The sequence below is a fragment of the Petromyzon marinus genome, chromosome 51 (genome assembly GCF_048934315.1).
Source record: "Petromyzon marinus isolate PM22_M1 ecotype Great Lakes invasive population chromosome 51, UKy_Petmar_22M1.pri1.0, whole genome shotgun sequence".
Taxonomy (NCBI): domain Eukaryota; kingdom Metazoa; phylum Chordata; class Hyperoartia; order Petromyzontiformes; family Petromyzontidae; genus Petromyzon; species Petromyzon marinus.
Genome location: NC_133717.1, coordinates 14,568,899 through 14,590,714, shown reverse-complemented (window position 1 = coordinate 14,590,714; position 21,816 = coordinate 14,568,899). Strand labels below are relative to the sequence as shown.

The window sequence follows — 21,816 nt, the reverse complement described above, 5'->3', positions numbered from 1 at the left end:
AGGAGCAAGGGGGGAGAGGTAGGGGTGGGGTAGGGGGAGGGGAGCTGCTACGTGGATTAGTGGTACCCGGCGGATATTATGGACGACAACCACTACAAAGCAATTAGGGTTTTACCTGGTTAATAACATCCTTCCAATGATTGCTCAATTTGTATCCATCTTTTCGGTTGAAGTTATGTCTGTTTATATATCTGGATGGCTTCAGGAACAAACCTTTGATAGTAGCCCGAAGGTTTGCAGAGTACCTTGGTCTCGGAAAAAAACAATATCATGAGAGCCCACCGCGTTATAACAATGGTCAGCTACGGCAGAGGTATTGGTTCTGCCATGTTTCAGATCTGCCTTGTGCTCGCGAACACGGTCTGAGATGTGTAGTTTAGTTTTACGTACATCCCTGCACGGATACTCGTGCTGCGTTATAGGTAATGAAGCAATTAGTTCCAAGCCTCTGCAAAGACACCACCTCGCTTGCATGAGATGGAGTGATCATGCCCGTGACATTTGAAACCCCAGGGGTGATTATGGAACAGGCCTGACTGCTGATGAGACCCAGAAGCACAAAGCTACTGACCCCTCAACCCTCCTTTAGTTTGTCTGTGTGAACCAATACTGTCCTGCTGATCTCGTTTCACCTTGTTGATCTGACACCGTCAAAGAGTGTAAACCACCACACGAACTCTGGTCATCCTCGCAGCAGCGGTCACCACATCGTGCGCTTTCAGATGCGCTTCTACAGCTGTCTGGAAGACTATTCCTTCCGATATTAGGAAGCCACTGAAGCTGTGCACTTTTAAATCATCTATATTATCAACCTCATTTCTTGAGAACTTATTTTCGTGATTAGTTTGTTGTCCTTCCCCCGCACCTCCGGTTAGCCGCGGTTTGCTATGTACGGTGCAAAAGAAGTTGAATAGCCATACATATTACACTACTATATACTACACACTACTATACATTACACTATACACTACACCACTATACTAAATTGGAAACTAATTTCCTTAGAACTGCTTTTTGTGTTTAGTTTTTTGTCCTTAGCGCACACCTCCGATTAGCACGTACGGTGGGAAAGAAGTTCAATATTGCTCAAGAAGTGAAAAGGCTGATGGACCATACCGTACCTTTTTATTTAATGGAGTTTAACCAACGTCAGTGTATTTACTACAGAGCCTGGATGCGAAGATCGGGTTGTCAAACACAAAGACAAAGATTCCCCGTATAGCCTTAACAGACTGTTGGAGCAAGTGCTGTTAGCGAGCACCTATGAAGGTCGGAATGGCACACGAGGGGGTGGGTGGCCAACACCATGCCTGGCCGCCTTTGTCTCCTTAGTGACGATGTTTACACACAGCACCAGGTACTCATTTAAGGCTGAGTCTACCTAGGGGAGGCGTAGGACCGGTTTCATAATAATCGTCACTGGTGTTGTTCGTGAGCAGGAATCGAACTTGGGTCGCCATGTTCGTAGCTCAGCGCGCTAACCGCTACACTCGCACTCTCCTCTTAAGGTCAATTCACTTGTCACCGTCAGGGAAAACCACTGCGTCTGGACACGTGGCGGCGTGCGACAATCCCCAACATGCAAAAATTGCAAAATATGAAAAAAACATCTCAGCTCAACGTTTCTCTGCAGCTCCGCTCCCACAGTTCCGCATGATCCCCCTCGCCGTGTTGTGTTTCCCAGGAGGTGCAGGCGTTCATCAACAGCACGTGGCAGGCGCGATACGCACAGCCCGTGAGCGACAGCACGCTCACGCTGCTGTGGGCGGTCATCGCCTCGGTGTTTGCCGTGGGCGGGCTCGTGGGGGCTCTCGTGGCCAGGCCCATGGCGCTGCTCATGGGGAGGTGACGGGAACCGCTCGCTCGCTCGCAGACACGCGGCCCACGTACCGCATGCCGCATACTCACGCGGCCATAGAGTGCCTGGACCACACAGCCCGCATGCCACATACTACACGCACCCGTAATGCACATATCGTATAATACACATGTAGTGGAGTAGAAAGTTGCGTATTGCATGGAAACAGAGACAGTGCGGGTTATGTTGGGTCAGCCTGTAACGAAGGCAAATACAGTGCAGAGTTTGGAGACAGAGTTGGAGACGGAGTTTGGAAACAGAGTGTGGAGCGGACGAAGAAGAGAATAGCCAGCAGTGGAGTGAGCATAGCGATAGCGGAGCTGAAGAAGAGAAGTAGTTAGCAGTGGAGAGAGAGCGTAGCGATAGCGGAGCTGGAGACGAGAATAGCCAGCAGTGGAGAGAGAGCGTAGCGATAGCGGAGCTGAAGACGCTGTGTGCGAAGTCGCTGTGTGCGAAGATGCTGTGTGCGGAGTTGCTGAGTGCGAAGCAAGCGAAGTAATCGTGGGGAGTGGAGAGACAAAGGTGGCGGGCGAGTCGAGTGAAGCACGGCGAGCGAGCCGTGGCGACCTGGATATTGTGGAATGTGGAGGACATGCTGAGAGTTGTAAATAAAGCGGTGGTCGAAGAAAGACAGAAGTTGTCCATATATCATACACGGCCATGCAGCGCGCATATCACACACGGCCAACACCAGTGACGATTATCTGAACTGGTCCTGGGCCTCCCCTAGGTTGACTTGGCCTCAAATGAGTACCTGGTGCGGTGTGTAAACATCGCCACTGGGGAGACAAAGGCGGCCGGGCGTGGTGCTGGCCACCCACCCCTCGTGTGGCCGGCCTTCACAGGTGCTGCTTGCTAACAGCACTTGCCCCAACAGTCTGTTGAGGCTACATGGGGGATCTTTGTCCGTGTGCGTGTGTTTAGGAAGGCCGGTCTCCTCGCTAACAACGCGTTCGCCATAATCGCCGCCCTGCTCATGGGGGTGAGCGAGGTGGCCACCTCGTTCGAGCTCATCATCATCGGCCGATTTCTCATCGGGGTGAACTGTGGTGAGTGGCGCGATGGTGGCGGTCGTGGGGATCCAACCGGAGCCCTCATTCCTCCTCGTGTGTCCAGGCTGTTTGATTATGAGGGTGCTGCTTTGGCGAGATGTTATCTCCCTCACCTGGTATGAAGGAGGTTGTGGGTTCGAACCAGACCCTGACAATACCTGTAAATTTGGAGTTTGCATGTTCTCTCTGTCTCTCTCTCCCCGTGGTCGAGTGGATTTTTATCCAGGTCCTCCGGTTTTTCCCCTCCCTACCCCACACATTAAACGTGCGTTTAGAGTATTCAGCTGCTATAAATTTCCACGAAATGATAAGCGACTTCGTTGAGCTCTCATTTGTGATAGCCAGATTGCTTCTGAAAAAATAACTACAGAGCTCAGTGGGGCCTTACCTGGAAAATAAAAAAAATTAAATAGCTTTGTACAGATAAACAGAAGCGGTTTCTGATGGGTGGACACGTGGTGTCGGCCGTCGTGGCCTGCGTGTGGCCTGCGTGTTCGCGTGGTGTGCGTGCAGGAGCGGGCCTCAGCCTGCACCCCATGTACCTGGCGGAGAGCGCCCCCCAGCACCAGAGGGGGGCCCTGGCCATGACCACGTCGATGTTCCTGACGGTCGGCATTCTGGTCGGACAGATCATGGGCCTGAGGTATGCGCGCTGAGATTCCCTTCGACCCTTTTCACGTTTCCGAGACGTCGTCTGCAAGTTGCAGGGTGGGGTGGGTGTCTCCAATCACCGTCGAATCTCAGAACGTGCAAGCGGCTTGGCGTTAGTTTTATTAAGAGAGGCGTAGCGCCGCTGTTTTTAAAGACGTTGTACTGCACTCTGCACAGAGAACCATAGCGACACGACCGCACTCTCTGAAAGCTAGCGCCAAACTGTGCCACGCGCCCTCCCGCGTGGCCCTTCTTATTTACATTCCATTCCGATGACATACACGTAGGGAGTTTTTCTTCCGATATGAATCAGAAGAAAAACTAATGATGTACACGTACGCCATCGAAATGGGAAAGGTTTAATAATCCACATCTATGACCTGCAGAGTAGGGTTAGAGGTCAAGACTCTATGGCGAGGGCAGTCACAACTGGTTCCCCACATATGGTGAGTCGATGGTGTCTGCCTAGTCACCATCAGCAACAAACTTACCGCATTAATATATTGCGGGGTTTTTTTTCTCCAAGTCAAATTTGGCTGAATTGCATCTCCTGAGAATAAAAGAAGGGACATTTTCTCTGCAACACCACGATGGTGTGGCGGGGGGGGGGGACATGTGCCGCAGTGTTGTGCACAGCAAAGCCACTCACGGCAATCTCGGATGTAGTTTTCTTGAAAGATCCTCTCTTACGTGCCGCACCCCCCTGCCCCCCTCCCCCCCCGTCCGCCACCCCATCTGCCCCCCCCCCCCCGAGTCAAATGCACGCGCTGCGCCGCCTCTAATCATGGGACGCCGCGGTGGCGAGATGTTATCTCCCTTGTCTGTTCTTCATGGAAGTCGTGGGTTTAAAACTATTTTCATTTTATCAGGTGAGGCCCACTGAGCTGTAGAGCTTGTTTTCAGAAGCGACCTGGCCACAAATGATAGCTCAACGAAGTGGCTTATCATCACATGGGCATTTATAGCAGCCAAATACTGATCACGCAAGTCGATTCTAAGTTTCGAGGGAAAAACGGGAGGACCCGGAGAAAAATGTATGCAGTCACAGGGAGAGAGGGAGAACACACAAACTTCAAATATACAGGCATCATCAGGGTCGGGATCAAACTCACAGCCTCCCGTATACCAGGCGAGGTAGTTAACATCTTGCCACTGCAGTGCCCCCTAACTGGAGTCTGGGAGGTAAGAGGGCCACGCTGGTGAGGTTCCACAGTGTGGGCACAGGGGCAGGGGCCCCTCCCACTGACTCCGGGTGCCAGGGTCGCTGACCCCGGGTGCAACGAAGAGGGCGTTGGTTGATGCTGGAGGTTTCCCAGGCAGGTGCTGGGTGGGAGCCCCCTCTGGCCCGTAGTGCTGGCGCTGCCTGCTCTCCCTGCCATCGTCCAGCTCCTCGTACTGCCCTGGTTTCCCGAGAGCCCCAGATACCTCCTCATCACCCGCAAGAAGCTGAAGGAGGCGCTCAAAGGTAGAAACGGCAAGTTCAAGACACGTCGTCATCGTCACTGTCACCATCATCTTCATCGACATCATTGTCATCGTCACTGTCATCAATGTCATCGTCATCACCGTCATCATCATAAACGTCACTGTCACCGTCATCATGGTCACCGTCATCGTCGTCACCATTGTTATCATCACCTTCACCGTCGTCATCATCATTATCATTGTCACCGCCGTCTTCTCTGCACCACCTCCATTGATACTTTGCGTGTAACATCTGGACATGGGAACTCACCCCGCCAGTGCACGGTGATCGCTCATCATCATGCGGGTCGTGGAAACGATCGAAGCGCTGTGAAGTCGTAATATCATCTCGTCTATTATCATTCTATCTCTGTTTCATTCACTCTATTATAGCCTTGTTACAATTTGAATTAAGCACGTGATGATGATCATGATGATGGTGATGGTGCTATCCATCAGTTCGGATCGATACTCAACGAGGAATCGATGGATTGTGACGACACTGCTGAACGCACCCATCGCGGCAGGGAGTACGAACGCTCGAGACTTCACGATTCGAGGCCCAGAAACTGCCACCCCCCCTTGGTGGGGTGGTGAGGGGGCTGTGCCTCTCCAGCCCAGGACTCATAGTGAACCCAGTTGGGGGTGGACACGGGGTGGACACGGGGTGGACACTACCTCCACAGCTCAGTTTCCTTCCAACCCCCGAGGGCCAGCTTGTTTCAGATGCTGGCCACCAGATTAAAACTATCAAGTATTTTTATTTTACCAGGTAAGGCCGACTGAGCTATATAGCTAGTTCACAGAAGCAACCTGGCCACACATGACAGCTCAACTAAGTGGCTTATAGTTGTTGTGCTGCAAATGATGACTCGGAGGCAGAGCTTCTGTAAGGGCTTACGCCAGCTGTTTATTCGGGGCTTACGCCGGGTATTTATTAAGGGATTAGAATTCTTCCCCAGGGGTAGGGGTCCTACACTAGGACCTTCACCCGGACCCTCACTGTCTGTTCCTTAGCTCGGCTAGCTCCCGGGCTCTCTCCTCTGCGTCGGCCGGGGGATCAGCCGACCGAGGAGAGCAGCCACTTCTATCGCTACCGCCGGCTTCTCTCCAGACTCCGTGAGCCCTATCCCTGGTTCACTCTTCCACCGTTCACCTTCCCGGGCTCCCACAACGACCCCGCTTTTGTCATGGGCTCCACCTTAAGTACCCAGAGGAGACATGACGTCATCGCCCCGCCTAGCGCGCATGACGTCACTTCCCATGACGTCATCGCACCGCAAGGTGCGCGTGACATAACGTCCTCGAACTACTCCTCTACATTACCCCCCCCCCTGTGAAAAAAAACAGCCGACCCGGCTGTAACCAATATGAAAGCGGACCCGGCAACCCAAACAGGAAGACATCAACAGAACACTGATAGTAAACATGTGACGTGTGTGTGAAGGCGGGACCGTCTGCAAAACATTAACACAACATTAGAGCAGCACGGTATAAAAAATATAGAATAAAGTTTGAAGGCCTTCATCACACGGGGCAACGTGGAACTGGGCGACGAAGGCTGGAGGCCAATGAAAACTGGCCGTCACCGGAGCCGCATGCCCCTCGAGTGCGTATGTGCCGCAGGCCCGCTCCCACGCGCGGCATCGGTTGCCGGCACAGGCGGCACGCCAGCAGGCGACAGGCCTGTCGCCGGGGCATCCGACGGACGAGGCGTCGCCGCAGGTGTTACTGGCGAGGGCTCTGCAGGCGCACACACAGGCCGGACATCGCTCCTGCCATCACAATCCGTGCTGCCCGGCGTGTCGGACGCATCGATCACTGACCACTCAGGAAGTGGGGATGAATCCACGAGGCTAGGTGGCACATATCGTTTGAGCCGGGATGGGTGTCCTATCCAGTGCCGGCGACCGAACCGAATACGAACACATTGCGGCCGACGGACTTCCACGACCTCAACAGGGCCCTGCCAAGGGCGATGCAATTTAGGGGACGTGCCAACTGGTACTTGGGGGCAGTGTAGCCACGCCTTCTGGCCCCTTTTCCATGGAAGGCCGGCAGCTCGTTGTTTGGGCAGGCGCTCGTTAGCCGCCTGCCGGCTGGTCGAATTATCCACAGCCGTCTGCCGTGCCTCGCGCAGCCGGTCGAGCGCGACTTTCATTGTAGCAGGCACTGATAACCCCTTTTTGGAAGTCCTTATGTCTATTTGGACGTGCATCGGGGGCTCCGGTTCCCTTCCATACATTAAATAAAAAGGCGAGAACCCCGTTGAGGCATAAGGAGCCAACATATGCGTGGCCAAAACCCCCGGAACGAACAGGTCCAAGTCCTATTCTTAGCTCTTTCGGTAAAGTCACGTTGAAGGGAAACAATAAAATAATAAAATATATAAAACAATAAAAATTCTCACGACGTTTCGACCATAACACAAACGGTCGTCATCAGGTGTGTCGGTTTGCAAATCGTACACACCTGATGACGACCGTTTGTGTTATGGTCGAAACGTCGTGATAATTTTTATTGTTTTATATATTTTTTATTGTTTCCCTTCAACGTGACTTTACCGAAAGAGCTAAGAATATGAATTACTGCAGTCACGAAAGCTTTAAATCAAAATTTAGGTCCAAGTCCGATTGGGACGTATTCACGTGGTGGCACAGCGTGGACGTGAGGGTTCGGTTCAACCTCTCTACCATCCCGTCAGACTGAGGGTGGTAGGGCGAGGTGCAGATTTTCTTGGTGCCAAGGAGGTCGCACACTTCCTTGAGCAACCGGGAAAGAAAATTCCGCCCTTGGTCAGTTAACAGTTGTTCAGGCTCACCCTTGTCCAGAACGTACCCTTGTACGAACACCTCGGTGATGGAAGAGACGGATTGGGCCACCAGAGGCCACACCATAGGCCAACGTGTGAGGTACTCGACGCCCACCAAGAGGTATTTATGGCCCCGTTGGGATGCTGGGAATGGGCCCAAAATGTCGAGTTCCATGAGATCATTGACACGAGAAACCGGATGGACTGCAGTGGAGCCCGATCCTGGCCAATTGGGGCCTTCCTCCACGCACAGTCATGGCAACCTTTCAAAACCAGTGCCACATCACCCTCCACACCCGGCCAATAGGAGTCCCGTTTAAGGGTCAACAAGGACTTATTGTAGCCAAGGTGCATAAGTTTCTCGTGAATGGCTCGGGTCAATTTACCTCGCAGGGCAGTGGGTACAATCACACAGTAACGTTCCAATTGGGCATCCCAACGCATGAGGAAGCCGTCATGCACAGCGACCACCGGGGCAGCCGACGGAGCTGAGCTCCGGGCAATTGGCCCAACACGGCGTCGTAGCTTCAGCAGAGAGGAATCCTCGATCTGTAACTTGGACCATACCTCTCGGGGGAGTCCCAGGCCAAAATCAACAGGCAACGCCATACCCGGAGGGGAGGCCGCTTCGGCCTATGCAACCAACTGGGCCGCGGCGTGCACTGGAATCCTGCAGCGACTTGAACCCAGGGCACAAGCGCACCCACCCTCCGTAGGCAACCTGGATAGCCCATCAGCATTACCATGCTGTGCCACCTTCCTGTGGATGACGTCAAAGGGGTATTCCTGCAGCACCTCGAGCGGGACAGCTGACCCGAGGGCTGGTCGATCTCCAGTGAATATTGCAGGGCCGCATGGTCTGTCTGGACGGTAAACCGCCTGCCATACAAATAAGGCCAATACAGCTGCACAAAGAATACTATGGCAAGCAGCTCCCTCCGGGTCACACAATACCACTGTTCTGGGGGACAAAACGCGACTGCCATAGGCCACAACCCTCTCAACCCCATCGAGCACCTGAGCCAGGACTGCCCCGATGCCCATGTCGCTGGCATCGGTGTCGAGAAGGAAGGGTATCCCAAGGGCGGCGCATCCACCAAACATGTGCGAAGCGCAAGAAAGGCGGCATCCTCCTCTACGCCCCAGCGAAACTTTTGACCTTTGGCGGAGAGTGCGTGCAGTGGCTTCGCTATCGTCGCAAAATCGCGCACAAACCAACGATAATACGATGCGAAACCAACAAAGTTACACATCTCAGCAACAGATGTGGGAAACGGCCACGTCCGGACACAAGCTGTCGTTTCCAGATCCATGGTGACACCTGACGCACTAAGAATATGTACCAAATACTTCACCGATGGTTGTAACAAATTACACTTCGAGGGTTTAAACTTAAAGCCTGCAGCACGCACTTTGGCGAACACTGACTCAAGATGTTGCAAGTGCTCGTCAAACGTATGGCCGAAAATGATAACATCATCCAAGTAAATCAAACAAGACTCCCACTGTAGCCCCACCAAGACCATCTCCATGAGATGCTGGAAGGTGGCCGGGGCCAAATGGAGACCCATAGGAAGCCAATTAAATTGGAACAGCCCCTGGGGTGTGCGGAACGCGTTTTGGGTCTCGAGGCCTCGTCCAGTGGCAATTGCCAGAAGCCTGAGAGCAAGTCTAGGGTTGAAAAGAACCGCGCAACTGAGAGGGCGTCCAGGGAATCATCCATGCGAGGCTTGGATATGCATCAGCCACCGAGATCTTGTTTAATTTATGGAAACGACGCAGAATCAGAGACTCCCATCCCGTTTCTTGACTAGCACAATGGGGGCACCCCAAGGGCGAGTGGATGGAGAGATAATGCCCGCTGCCAACATCTCGTCGACGGCCAAGCCGGGCTGTAGCGGTGCGAATTTAGCCGAATAGGGGCCGAATCACCCATGTCTATGTGATGTTCCAAAAGAGTGGTGCGACCAAGATCGAATTTACTCTGACTAAACACATCGATGAATCTCTCGATGAGTTTGCGGAGCCGCTGGCTCTCCTCAGAGAATAACGAGTCATTCTCGTTACACAGCGCATCGATCCACGATGCGTCGGTCCTCCCCTCGTGCATCACGCCCATCATCGGGTGGAGGGCCCGGGGTTGCGTGTGTCAAAACGGCGCCGGCCGGAATCACGATCGGCAAGGGCCCCGTATTGAGGACCTGCAAAAAGGGGTCCTGGCCCTCCGACACGGCCGTCAAGGCGCCTACCAACCCGTTCGTTCTCGTAAAGTAATTGGAGGGAGACAAAAGGATGCCTGTCTCCGGGGACTCCAATTTCAGGGGTCTGCGCAGCCTGAGGGGTAGCAGGATTTGTGACACCGGCGGAACGGTTACGGACACCTTATTCAGGGCCCGCACACTGGCGGCAAGGGGGACAGAACGGTGGGAGACTGCAGGAAGTGCAACCGACCACCCAATGGCATTTCCACACAACCCTGGTCTACGAGATTCCGAATGGGCATCTTGGCCAGAAAGTCAGTCCCCAAGAGACATGGCACTGCCAAGGTCCTGGAAACTAGAATGGGCCCCACCAATTCGATCTCGCCAATCCTGACCGATGCCACAATGTGGTCTAAATGCCCAAACTGCCGCCATTTGCGGCAACACAAGCCCCCTAAACCGGCCGTAACGGACCAACGTTGTATGGCAACAACTGAAAAATACACTCGGATATAATAGTGGCGGACGCCCCCGTGTCCACCAAAACCTGCACTTCGACCCCCTGCACATACCCAGTCACCGCCGAGGACCCGGCAGCGGCCGCCACAACCCGATGCGCAAGCACATTCTATTGGCGAATCCGCCTAGACCACCCGGAAGATGGCAACGAGCGCGCAGGGGGTGAACCCGACCCCCCGGGGATGACCCTGCAATGATGGACCCTAACCCCGCTAGATGCGTGAGGTGAGGGGAGCGGCCGTGTGATCGATGCGTCGCGACTCACCTGGGGCCCAGTAGCCGATGCTGACATGGAGCCGGGGGAAGGCGGAGAGGCCCTGTTGAAAGCCCCGGGAGTGTTGCGGCAGCTCCGCTCGATATGGCCCTGCTGACCACAGCGGAAGCAGGCCACGGTTGCGGAGCCTTGCGGACGAGGAGGTCCCGCCCGCCATCGCTGCTCCGGCCGGCGACCTCCGGCGCCCCTCCCGCGCCAGTCGGCCACCACCAGGGCCGCGAGGGCGTCTTCCCCATGAGGTGCAGCCGCCCCCGCAGGCGCTGGAACCCCCGCGCACGCCGCCACCCCGGGCGACTGTCGCAGGGCGAGTTGGGCCTATATATTTTACGCCACCTTTAATTATGTAATCTGGCCTTCCTCGGCGATGGATAAGGCGATCCCGAGCTCGCGCGCAAGGGACAGCAATCGTTCCAGGGTTAGCCAGTCCAGCGCCTTGCCTTCAAGGTCGGGGTAGGCAGCCTGTGCCAGCGCCAGCAGGGAGCAGCGGAAAGCGAGTGGTGGCTCCCCCTCCTCCCGCCGCCGCAGTGAAAATTGCATGTGCGCGCTGGACGGTGGCTCGAACACCACAGCCATCTTTTGGTAAGCCTCTGGAAGCGACGCCCTATCCGCTGGGGGAATTGAATTAAATGCCTGCAGCACCCTGTCATCCAGGCATGTAGGGAGTGCCCGAAGAGACTCCTCCATAGGCCAGCCCACCGATACGTACGCCGCATCGAAGCGGTCCTGAAACGCCAGCCAGTCGCCCCCTGTCGCGATGAACGGGCGGACAGGTGGCAACCAATGAAGCTGCTGGCTGCCCGACGTGAGCCCCGGCAAGGACGCGCACACGGGCACACCCGACGGCGTTGCTAAGGGCGCAGCAGCGACGCCGGGTTGCCGAGCCGTGTCGGCACCGGCGCCCAGCTGCGGAGTCGCGGCGGCAACAGCGGCGGGACCCAAAATGGCGGGAAACTACCGCTCCTGCTCCAAAACCGTGTCGGGTACGCGCCTTCTCACCCCAACCTTGGCCACCGTGATGGCGAGCTACGTGACCGTCCGCAGGAGCAGCTCCAGCTGGCCCGAGAGGACACTCCATGTGTCCGGCGGCGGCGCGCAGGCACCCATGGCCGCCCTCTCCTCCTGCTCTGGGCGGCTCGGCTCCCCGGGGCGCATCTCCGGGGCCCCGGTCTCCGGGGTCACTGTGGGACCCTCCTCCGCACTGTCGTCGTCCTCGGAATGCACCGCAGGTGGGTTTTTTCATCTCGCGCCTGACTTTAACATGGCAGCGAGCACTGTAGACACTTCTGGCACCAGTTGTTGTGGTGCAAATGATGACTCGGAGGCAGAGCTTCTGTAAGGGCTTACGCCAGATGTTTATTAGGGGCTTACGCCGGGTATTTATTAAGGGATTAGAATTCTTCCTCAGGGGTAGGGGTCCTACACTAGGACCTTCACCCAGACCCTCACTGTCTGTTCCTTAGCTCGGCTAGCTCCCAGGCTCTCTCCTCTGTGTCGGCCGGGGGATCAGCCAACACCGACCGACCGAGGAGAGCAGCCACTCCTATCGCTACCGCCGGCTTCTCTCCAAACTCCGTGAGCCCTACCCCTAGTTCACTCTTCCACCGTTCACGACCCCGCTTTCGTCACGGGCTCCACCTTAAGCACCCAGAGGAGACATGAAGTCATCGCCCCGCCCAGCGCTCATGACGTCACTTCTCATGACGTCATCGCACCGGAAGGTGCGCATGATGTAACGTCCCCGAACTACTCCTCTACATCATCATGTGGAAATTTAAAGCAGCAGCCGAATAATCTAAACATGCATTGATTCTAAATGTGGAGGGAATAAACGGAGGACCTGGAGAAAAACAGCAAGCGTCCGGGTCGGGATCGATCCCACGACCTCCCCTATACCAGGCGAGGTAGTCAACATCTTGCCACCGCGGTGGCGATGCCGGTCGTGAGTGACGTCGACTGTGCCCCTCAGCCCTCCGCTGGCTCCGAGGGCGCTCCGTGAGCCTGCAGAGCGTGAAGCTGGAGCTGGAGGCGATGAGCGCCGAGCAGAGCCACGCGGCGTCGGGCGTCGCGCGCACCGGGATGCTGGGGGTGCTGCGCGAGCGCTCCACCCGCCGGCAGCTTGTCGTGGTGGTGACGCTCAACATCACCCAGCAGCTGAGCGGCATCAACGCGGTGAGCGGGAGGGGGAGCGGGAGGGGCGAGGGGGGAGTGGAAGGGACGAGGGGGGAGCGGGAGGGGAGGGCGGGGGCGTTGTGATGCAGCGCTTGGCATAATCGATGGACGCAGCATCAGTGGCTAAGCATCGAATCGCGTTGCGTGAGAGTCGGTCTTCGTGACATCCACACTGTTCAACCACCACGAGGTTTAACACAAATCTCTTTAGTATCTGGTGTTTCACGGTGACACACTGCCTGGGACCGTGACGAGGCGAGCCACATCATCACGAGTGCCTCGGTGGCGATATGTTAACTCCCTCGACTGGCATGCAGTAGGTCATGTACTGTGCGTACGATTTGCATATGTAATTATTGAGTGATGCCTACGCTCATGATTTAATGCATGTATGTAACTTCTTTCACACCCATACGTAGCCAACCATGCCAATCGGAGGTGCGGGGGAAAGGACAACAAACTGATGGATATGTGATCAGCAAGCAACATTTCTGCTTTAATAGACATTCACCAAATGTTGGGACGTCGCGGACCGGACTTGGCTACCACATTGACTCCCCCGCCCGCTCCTTGCCCTTCCTGTGTGTGTCCGATCTGTTCTATTCAGATCTACTTCTACTCCACCTACATCTTCAAAGAGGCAGAGATCACAGAGGAGCACATTCCCTACGTGACACTGGGAACCGGAGTGGCGGAAATCCTGACGGCCGTGACCTGCGTGAGTGGACACCTAGCCTGGCGTGTAGCGGGTCTCACACGCCTCCTCCTCCTTCTCACCCCCACCTCCTCACCCCCGCCTCTCGGCCACCACCTCCCGGACATCCTCAGCCATGCACTCAATGCGCTTCCTTGGGACTATCTGCACCCCTCCACTGGAATAAACTCCCCCTGGACATTAAGCAGCACTCCCCATAAACTCAACACTGCACGTAGACTCAACACTGCCTGTAGACTCAACACTGCCTGTAAATTCAATGCTTCACATAGACTCAACGCTACCCCTAAACCCAACGCTGCCCATAGACTCAACACTGCCCGTAAACTCAACACTGCCCACAGATTCAACACTGCCCCCTGTACATTAAGCAGTACTCCCCTCCCCCTCCTTAACCTCCTTACGTTCCTTTCTTAAAGCCTCACCTCTTCTCTATCGGGCCATTCCCTTCCTCTTTCCTTCCCTCGCCCCTCCAGCCCTTGCCTCCCCTACCCTGTTGTATGTATGTTGAAAATCTTTTACACCATATGTAGCCAACCACACGAATTGGAGGTGTGGGGGAAGCACAACAAATTAACAAAAAAAGCAGTTCTAAATAATTGAGTTTCCAATTTAGATTTAAAAGTGCACAGCTCCAGTGGCTTCCTAATATCAGAGGAAGAGCGTTCCAGGTGGCCGCAGAAGCGCATCTCAAAGTGGGCAATGCAGTGATCGTCTTTGTTCGATAGCTAACCAATACTGCTGCGAGGATGACCAGAGTTCGTGTGATGGTTAATGCTCCTTTTTGAGATCAGCGAGGTATTGTGGTTCATTTGTGGCAAGCACTTTGTGGGTAATGAGTGCAACCTTATAATAATGTATTCGTTTGGCAGCCGGAAGCCAATGCAGCTCGGCAAGCACTGGACGGACATAGTCGGATCTTGCAGTACCCATCACGGCACCTGTGAAATAATTTTCTACACGCTGCAGCTTAGTAATGTTTTTTGGCAGACGTTCTGCTTTCCAAAATGCCGTGCAGAAATTGTCATTCACCTGCCTCTCTCTGCGCCCCTCCCGATCCCCATTTATCTGCCTCTGCCAGGGAATGATCATTGATTGGCTGGGACGTCGCCCCCTGCTGATCGCTGGCTACTCCCTCATGGGCCTGTGCTGCATTCTGATCACCATTGGACTGGCGTTACAGGTCCGACCCGTTGACCTTTCTTTCTTCCCCCACCGGCCACACTGTAGTGCGAGGGAGAGGTCGGTGTGTCCCGTGCATGCCGACTGATGTATGTTGAAGTTCTTTCGCACCGCAAGTAGCCATCCGTCCTAATTGGAGGTGCGGTAATGGCCTTCATGGGAGATCGCAAACAGCACTGCGTCGTTTTTGAAAGATCGTTGTGATGTGCTCTTTGGGCGAGCCGGAAGGCCATGGCGAAACGTTTATCTGAAGCGCTACCGGATGTGCCGAGGGTCGGCGGCGGTGGCAACAGCAGCGGCGGTGTTGGTGGCGATGGCGGTGGTGGCAGCTATGGCAGTGGTGGTGGCGCAGTGGTGACGGTCATAGCGGTGGTGGTAGGGGCGTGGTTGTGGTGGTGGCGGCGATGGGCGTGGTGGTGGTGGTGGCGACAGTGGTGGTTGTGGTGGTGGTGTGGTTATGCCAGTGGTTTTACATGAAACGCGGCTCTGCTGAAGGCTGGGACACCCCGGGGTTGTCCTTGCGTGCGTATCAACGCGTTTAAGTTCGTCTCTTGGTTAAATACAGGAGACGACAATGACAACAACGAGCATGCACTTGCAGATGTAATTATCTGCTCGTTCCTTCAACGTCAAAAATGTAAACTCGACGTTAACAATGGACCGCGGATCTCAACTCGTCGCGATGGATGAGTTGACCGTGTGGGTCGAGTTGTGGATGATCGCCGATAACGCGAACGACTCTTTGGTGGTGACAGCGATGCCTGTGATCAAGCGTGGCAGCTGGCAGCCAATCGCTCGAGAGGCGACCCAGGCGGCGTTGAGGGTGGGCCCAGTCGGCAGGCAGTCGCGGTGGTCACCTCTGGAGAATCGCAAAGCCCTCCACCGCAGCCAAGAGCTTTGCGGTCCCCAACCGTTGACTATAGATCTAGGAGTCACTTGGGTGTGATGGCAGCAGCAATGATGATGATAATGTTCAGGAGCTCGATGCCAATGTGGAGGTCCCCTGCTGCTGCTGCTGGCCGCGACGAGAGGGCTTCAGCAGAGAGAGAGTTCGTGTCGTGTCGCTGTTCCTCCTCCCCCGGTGAAGCAACGCAGACCACAGTGGGTTCACTGTGCGGTCCATAGTCTGGGTTGCATGGCCACAATCGCACTCCTGTGGCCTTGTGCCTTTAATATAGCTCTACGAGTTCCTATGTATCTCTATGGTTCTCTTTGTGTTTCTATGTATCGCTATGCTTCTCTTTGTGTCTCTATGGGTCTCTATTGGTGTATCGTGTTGTCCAAAATTTGGGTTGCATGGCCACAATGGCACTACTGCAGCTGTGTATTTAATTTTCCATTCATGAAGGAGAATGCGATGCAGCATCGGCCTGCTACCAATGTTCTTATGCGTTTGACAGTTCCACCACCGGTGCCTTCGAGAAATGTCAAAGCTAGGAGGTGCAATGTTTGGGTGTGGAATGAGGTGTCTATTAATGAGGTGTTTGTTATCCCGTACGTGCCACTGCGTTCGCCAGCAGCGTTCTTCCGGATCTGCGTGGTGAGATCCTAGGATGGTAGCAACAGCGGTAGCACGATCCCAAAGGGTATTGGATCGGCACTTGAGTTGACTGCAGCCAGGATCACCGGTTGAGGTCTTTCTTGATGACGGAGCAGGTGGTTTGTCGTTTGGCACAAAAGCGCGTAGACGACTCCCTTGCAGCGTGGGCGTGATCTCTCCTGCAGATGTTTGGTGGCAGAATGTTCGTCAGAATGGGGAAGCCCCCCAGGGGGTCGTGGTGTGACGACTGGCGAAGATGGGTTTAACGGTTATTTAAATGATGACGATGACTGTAACTGCGATCGCGCGTCACTGTGCGGAACCTCCCGTTGTTTCCGCCCCCCCCCCCCCCCACTCGCTCCCTCCCTTAGATGCGCATCCCGGCTCTGTCGTACTTCAGCATCGCCATCGTCTTTGCCTACATCCTGAGCTTCGGAATCGGCCCTGGTGAGATCGACACGTTGTAATGCGGTGGGGGGGATGGGGGCGGTGGGGTGGGCAGGGCGGTGGGGGGGGTGGCAGCTCGGCCTCCCCCCGAGCCGGCAGCAGAGTGAACCAGGGCAGTGAACTTGGGCTGAAACCACAGCTCCCTTTAAAACCTGAATATCGTTTAAAGAACCGGACTGCTGATGAGACCTAGTCGGTTGAAAGTAGAGCGACGTTTGCTTGCGTCATGCATTGTCGTGAAATGTTGATTTAAAACGCCAGGAGGCTGACGATGCTGGACTAGTAACACGACATTGTATGGAGGCATGAACTCTGCTGCTTTAAACTAACCTAAAAACTAAACTAAAGAATGTTTCATTTTAGCAGGTAAGACCCATGGAGCTACTGTATGTAGTTATGTTTCAGAAGTGACCCAGCCACAAATGATAGCTCAACGAAGTGGCTTATCGTGTGAACATTTATTGTAGCCAAATACTCTAAGCGCGTGATGTTAATTCTAAACGTGGAGGGAAAAACCGGAGGACCCGGAGAAAAATCCACGCAACCATGGGGAGAACACGCAAACTCCAAATATACAGCAGGCGTCAGGGTCAGGATCGAACCCACAACCTCCTGTATACCAGGCGAGGTAGTGAACGTCTCGCCACCGCGACACGACGGATGTCTGCTGCTTGACACGTCACCCACAACGCCGCCCGCCCGCCCCCCCCCCCCCCCCCCCCACGGGGAAGGTGGCATCCTGAACGTCCTGCCGGCTGAGCTCTTCTCCCATCATGCGCGCCCCACCGCCTACTCCATCGGCGGATGCGTCAACTGGTTGAGCTTCTTCGTCATCGGCATCGTCTTCCCCTTCCTTGTGGTCAGTGCTGCTGCTGCTCCCTGCTCCCCCTCCCTCCCTCCCCACCCCTCCCTCCTGCCGGTGCTGCTCCCCCTCCTCGCGTGCGGCATTGAGATGGCGACTGGCAGAGCAGCGCGGCCGCGGCGTCGCTTTGCCGGTCGTCGTCTCCTTGGGTCTCGGGTCGCCCACTCGGCCGTCATGCTCGGTTCAGTTTCACACCACCCCCCGCCCCACCGACTTGAAGCTCTCCGCAGTGACCGTCGTCTTTGCCTTCGCCATCATCGGCTGTGACTGCGTGGGTTTGGGGATTTGAGACAGCTGCCTCGTGATGAAGTGAGGGCACCCTGCAAGTGGCAAGATGAGTGAAGCTGGTTGTAGACCCCCCCCCCCCCCACTTCACTGCTGATCTCCGTGTCCCCTTGTCTCCACGTGAGAGTGAGATGGTGGCGAGATGTTAACTAGCTCGCCGGATATGCAGGAGATCGTGGGTTCGATCCCGACTCTTACGCCTGCTGTATATTTGGAGTTTGCATGTCTCTATCCCCGTGGTCACGTGAATTCTTCTCTGAGTCCTCTGCTTTTCCCCTCCACATTTAGAATCAACGTGCGTTTAGAGAAGTAGTTCTTAACCTTTACTGCAGCCTGCATCCTTTGGTTCTCAGGGCATCTCACACCCCCAGGGGGTGCATGCACCCCAGGTTAAGAACCAGTGGTTTAGAGTATTTGGCTGCTATCAACTTCAACGTGATAAGTCGCTTCCGTTGAGCTATCATTCGCGATAGTCGGGTCCGCTTCTGAAAAAAAGAGCTGAACAGATCAGTGAGGCCTTACCTGGTAAAATAAAAAAAAGTAAAATAAAAAGTTTAGTTTAGTTCAGAGGCTGAGCGAAACTGGATACACAAATCAATCTGCTGGCTGTGCTACCACCGTACCCTCGGCAAGCCAGGAGATGGCAACCTCCATGCTTCGTTGGTGGAACGGGCATCGACGGTGTGTGTATGTACGGACGGGGACTCCTCCACTTACGAACTTCGACTTACGAAACTTTCAGAGATACGAACAAACCTGTCCGTATATCCAGTTGCCTGTTTGGAGCGAGAGTCGTAAGTTCAACGACTGCACGATAGATGGTGGTGGTGGCGTCTACATCTGCAGGACGCGAAGAACCAGTGGCATCTACATGTACAGGAGATTATGCAACTTTTTAAGCCATTCCCCGTGTTTAGTATACATGCCATACAACTTGTTTGGAATCGACAGGAGTAAAGTTGGACTTACGAACAAATCGACTTACGAACAGACCTGGAACCTCACTCGTTCGTAAGTAGAGGAGTCCCTTTACAGTTGCTCATCGATTATCTGGCTTCCAACATCCGGCGGTCCAGGTCTGATCCGACAAAACCGCTCCAGTCCGGCAATCGGCAACATGTGCATGTGACAGAAAAAAGTATCTATGCTTGATTTCAGTTTTAAATATTATATACGGCACATTATACACTACATACAACTTAAACGATGAAAATACTGCGCGTATTTACATCACCCCATGCAGAGTCTTTGAGATTGAAGTGTTAGGTACAAACCTGTCAACCCCTTTATCAGTGCCTACCTTATTACAGACCAATTCAGACCTTATTGGTCACCCCGTGCCCTTATACATTTCAACGTTCATCCTACAAAGTCCCATCACAACGGAGAAACACAAATAAATAGAAAAATTAATTTGGCCGTATTGAAATGGCTGTATGCCGTATGGACCTGAGAACTCAATTTCCCTGTACAAGAATACGAGTTAACCGCATGGGTTAATAGGTATGTAATTACGGTACAGTAAATACAGTATTTTTTTTAAGTAGGATATTTATTTTTGTCTTTGTCTTATTTATGCCAATTTCATATCGTAAACATTTAAAACATAAAATCATTTAACACCTAAAATCAAATGTCATAGAATTATGTGAAAAAAGTAATCTATTTTAAATATAGATGAGTCGCAACTATCCGACGTTTTTGAAAATCCAGCCCCCGAAGCCACTGGATAATCGATTATCTCCCGTACCTTGCACGTCTTGCGTGAGCGCGTAACGCGCGTGAGACTGGCAAGCGAGGGTTGTCTCTCAAAAACTAAAACTATTTTTATTTCACCAGGTAAGCTAATGTAGTATCTCTTTTTCAGAAGCGACGACCTAGCTATCACAAATGACAGCACCTAAGTGGCTTATCATCATCACGTGGGAATTTATAGCAGCAGCCAAATGCTCTGAACGCGTGATGTTGATTATAAATGGAGGGAAAAAAACGGAGGACCCGGATAAAAAATGCACGCGACCACGGGGAGAGCAACACACGCAAACTCCAAATATGACCGCGTTCATTACACACACGCAAAGTGCTTGCCACAAGTGAACCACAATACCTTGCCGATCTCGTCAAAGACCGGAAACCATCATCACGCGAACCCCGATTATCGTTGCAAGCAGCGGTGGCTTCTGGCTGGCCGTCAAACAAAGACGGTGGTCGCCGCAGCACGTGCTTTCGAATGCGCTTCTGCGGCCGTCTGGAACGCTCTTCGTTCCAATATTAGGAAACCACTGGAGCTGTGCATTTTTAGATCATCTAGATTGACAATCTCATTTCTTTAGAACTGCTTTTAGTGCTTAGTTTGTTGTCCTTACCCCCGCACCTCCAATTAGCGCGTTTGGCTACGTGCGGTGCGAAAGAAGTTCAACATACAGTTCATACAACCCAAGATACACATTAATATTCCTCCTACACTTGTTTAACCCAGGAAGGCCTCACTGGATCTCAAGATATTTTTTTATGAGGTTCCTGCCACGTTATTGCAGTAAGGGGCGATGTTGTTGCAGCTGCTACTTGCGTTATTTGCGGGCAATTTTTCACCATTGGGATATTTGTCCAATGCCAAGCTGCATTGCGCGTGTGGTTGCTTTAGCTGTGGGAGAACATCCGGGCTCTACACACGCGCACACTCAAACAAAAGACGAAGATTAAGATCCACCGTGTGACGCCATCACATCTACGCCTCTTTAAGGAACGAAACAGGAGGATTTTTCCACAAAATTTGGCTATCGCCTGATTAAGCTAGTTGCAATTACTGGCGAAACGTCAGACTCAGATTCTAAATGTTGTGGCTTTCCTCCCCAACACACCGATGTGCTGCTGTACTAGAAACGAATTGGCACTTTCTGTCTACGTGACAAACCTTGCGAATCGGCTGTGTCGGGTGGTGGCGGGTTTAACGACACATTTATATATTTACGCGATCTAACCCAAAACAACGATATTATGCTGTTTGTTCGTGCGCAACTATGAAGACCAGTATGGCACATAAGCGGGTGGATGGCCAACACCATGCCCGGCCGCCTTTGTCTCCCCAGTGGCGGTTCAGATAATCGTCACCGTGTTGGTGGCCGTGGGCGGGAATTGAACTCGGATCGCACACTTACTCTCACACTCTGTAAAACAGGGAGAACGTACGAATCGCACACGGCCAATCGTCGTTGATTAGACGTGCGTGTGTTCTGGGAGCGGTGGCGCAGTGGTTAGCACACTGTGCTCTGAAACCGGTGACCCAAGTTCGATTCCCGTGTTACGACCAACATGAGTGACGATTTTCTTAATCTGTCCTGGGCCTCTCGTAGGTCAAATCATCCTAAAATGAGTACCTGGTGCAGTGTGTAAACACCGCCACTGGGAAGACAAAGGTGGCCGGGCATGGTGCTGGCTACCCATCCCCTCGTACGCAGTGCTGGCCTTCGTAGGCGGTGCTCACTAACAGCACTTGCCCCAACAGTCTGTTAGACTATACGGGTGATTTTGATTTAAAGCTTTCGTGACTGCAGTAATTCATATTCTTAGTTCTTTCGGTAAAGTCACGTTGAAGGGAAACAATAAAATAATAAAATATATGTAAAACAATAAAAATTCTCACGACGTTTCGACCATAACACAAACGGTCGTCATCATTGTGTTATGGTCGAAACGTCGTGAGAATTTTTATTGTTTTATATATATTTTATTATTTTATTGTTTCCCTTCAACGTGACTTTACCGAAAGAACTAAGAATATATAC

General features: G+C 53.5%; 1 protein-coding gene across 1 annotated transcript in view; it reads left to right on the top strand.

Annotated features, from left to right (window-relative positions):
- LOC116953386 (solute carrier family 2, facilitated glucose transporter member 9-like) overlaps nucleotides 1–21,816 on the top strand; it is a 38,456-nt gene that overhangs the window by 16,066 nt on the left and 574 nt on the right. Inside the window, exons 4-12 of the mRNA XM_032973534.2 lie at nucleotides 1,685–1,845; nucleotides 2,783–2,907; nucleotides 3,424–3,553; nucleotides 4,878–5,026; nucleotides 12,798–13,000; nucleotides 13,608–13,718; nucleotides 14,797–14,898; nucleotides 16,809–16,884; nucleotides 17,616–17,743. Coding sequence (XP_032829425.2) covers nucleotides 1,685–1,845; nucleotides 2,783–2,907; nucleotides 3,424–3,553; nucleotides 4,878–5,026; nucleotides 12,798–13,000; nucleotides 13,608–13,718; nucleotides 14,797–14,898; nucleotides 16,809–16,884; nucleotides 17,616–17,743 — 1,185 coding nt within the window. The remainder of the gene's footprint in view (nucleotides 1–1,684; nucleotides 1,846–2,782; nucleotides 2,908–3,423; nucleotides 3,554–4,877; nucleotides 5,027–12,797; nucleotides 13,001–13,607; nucleotides 13,719–14,796; nucleotides 14,899–16,808; nucleotides 16,885–17,615; nucleotides 17,744–21,816) is intronic.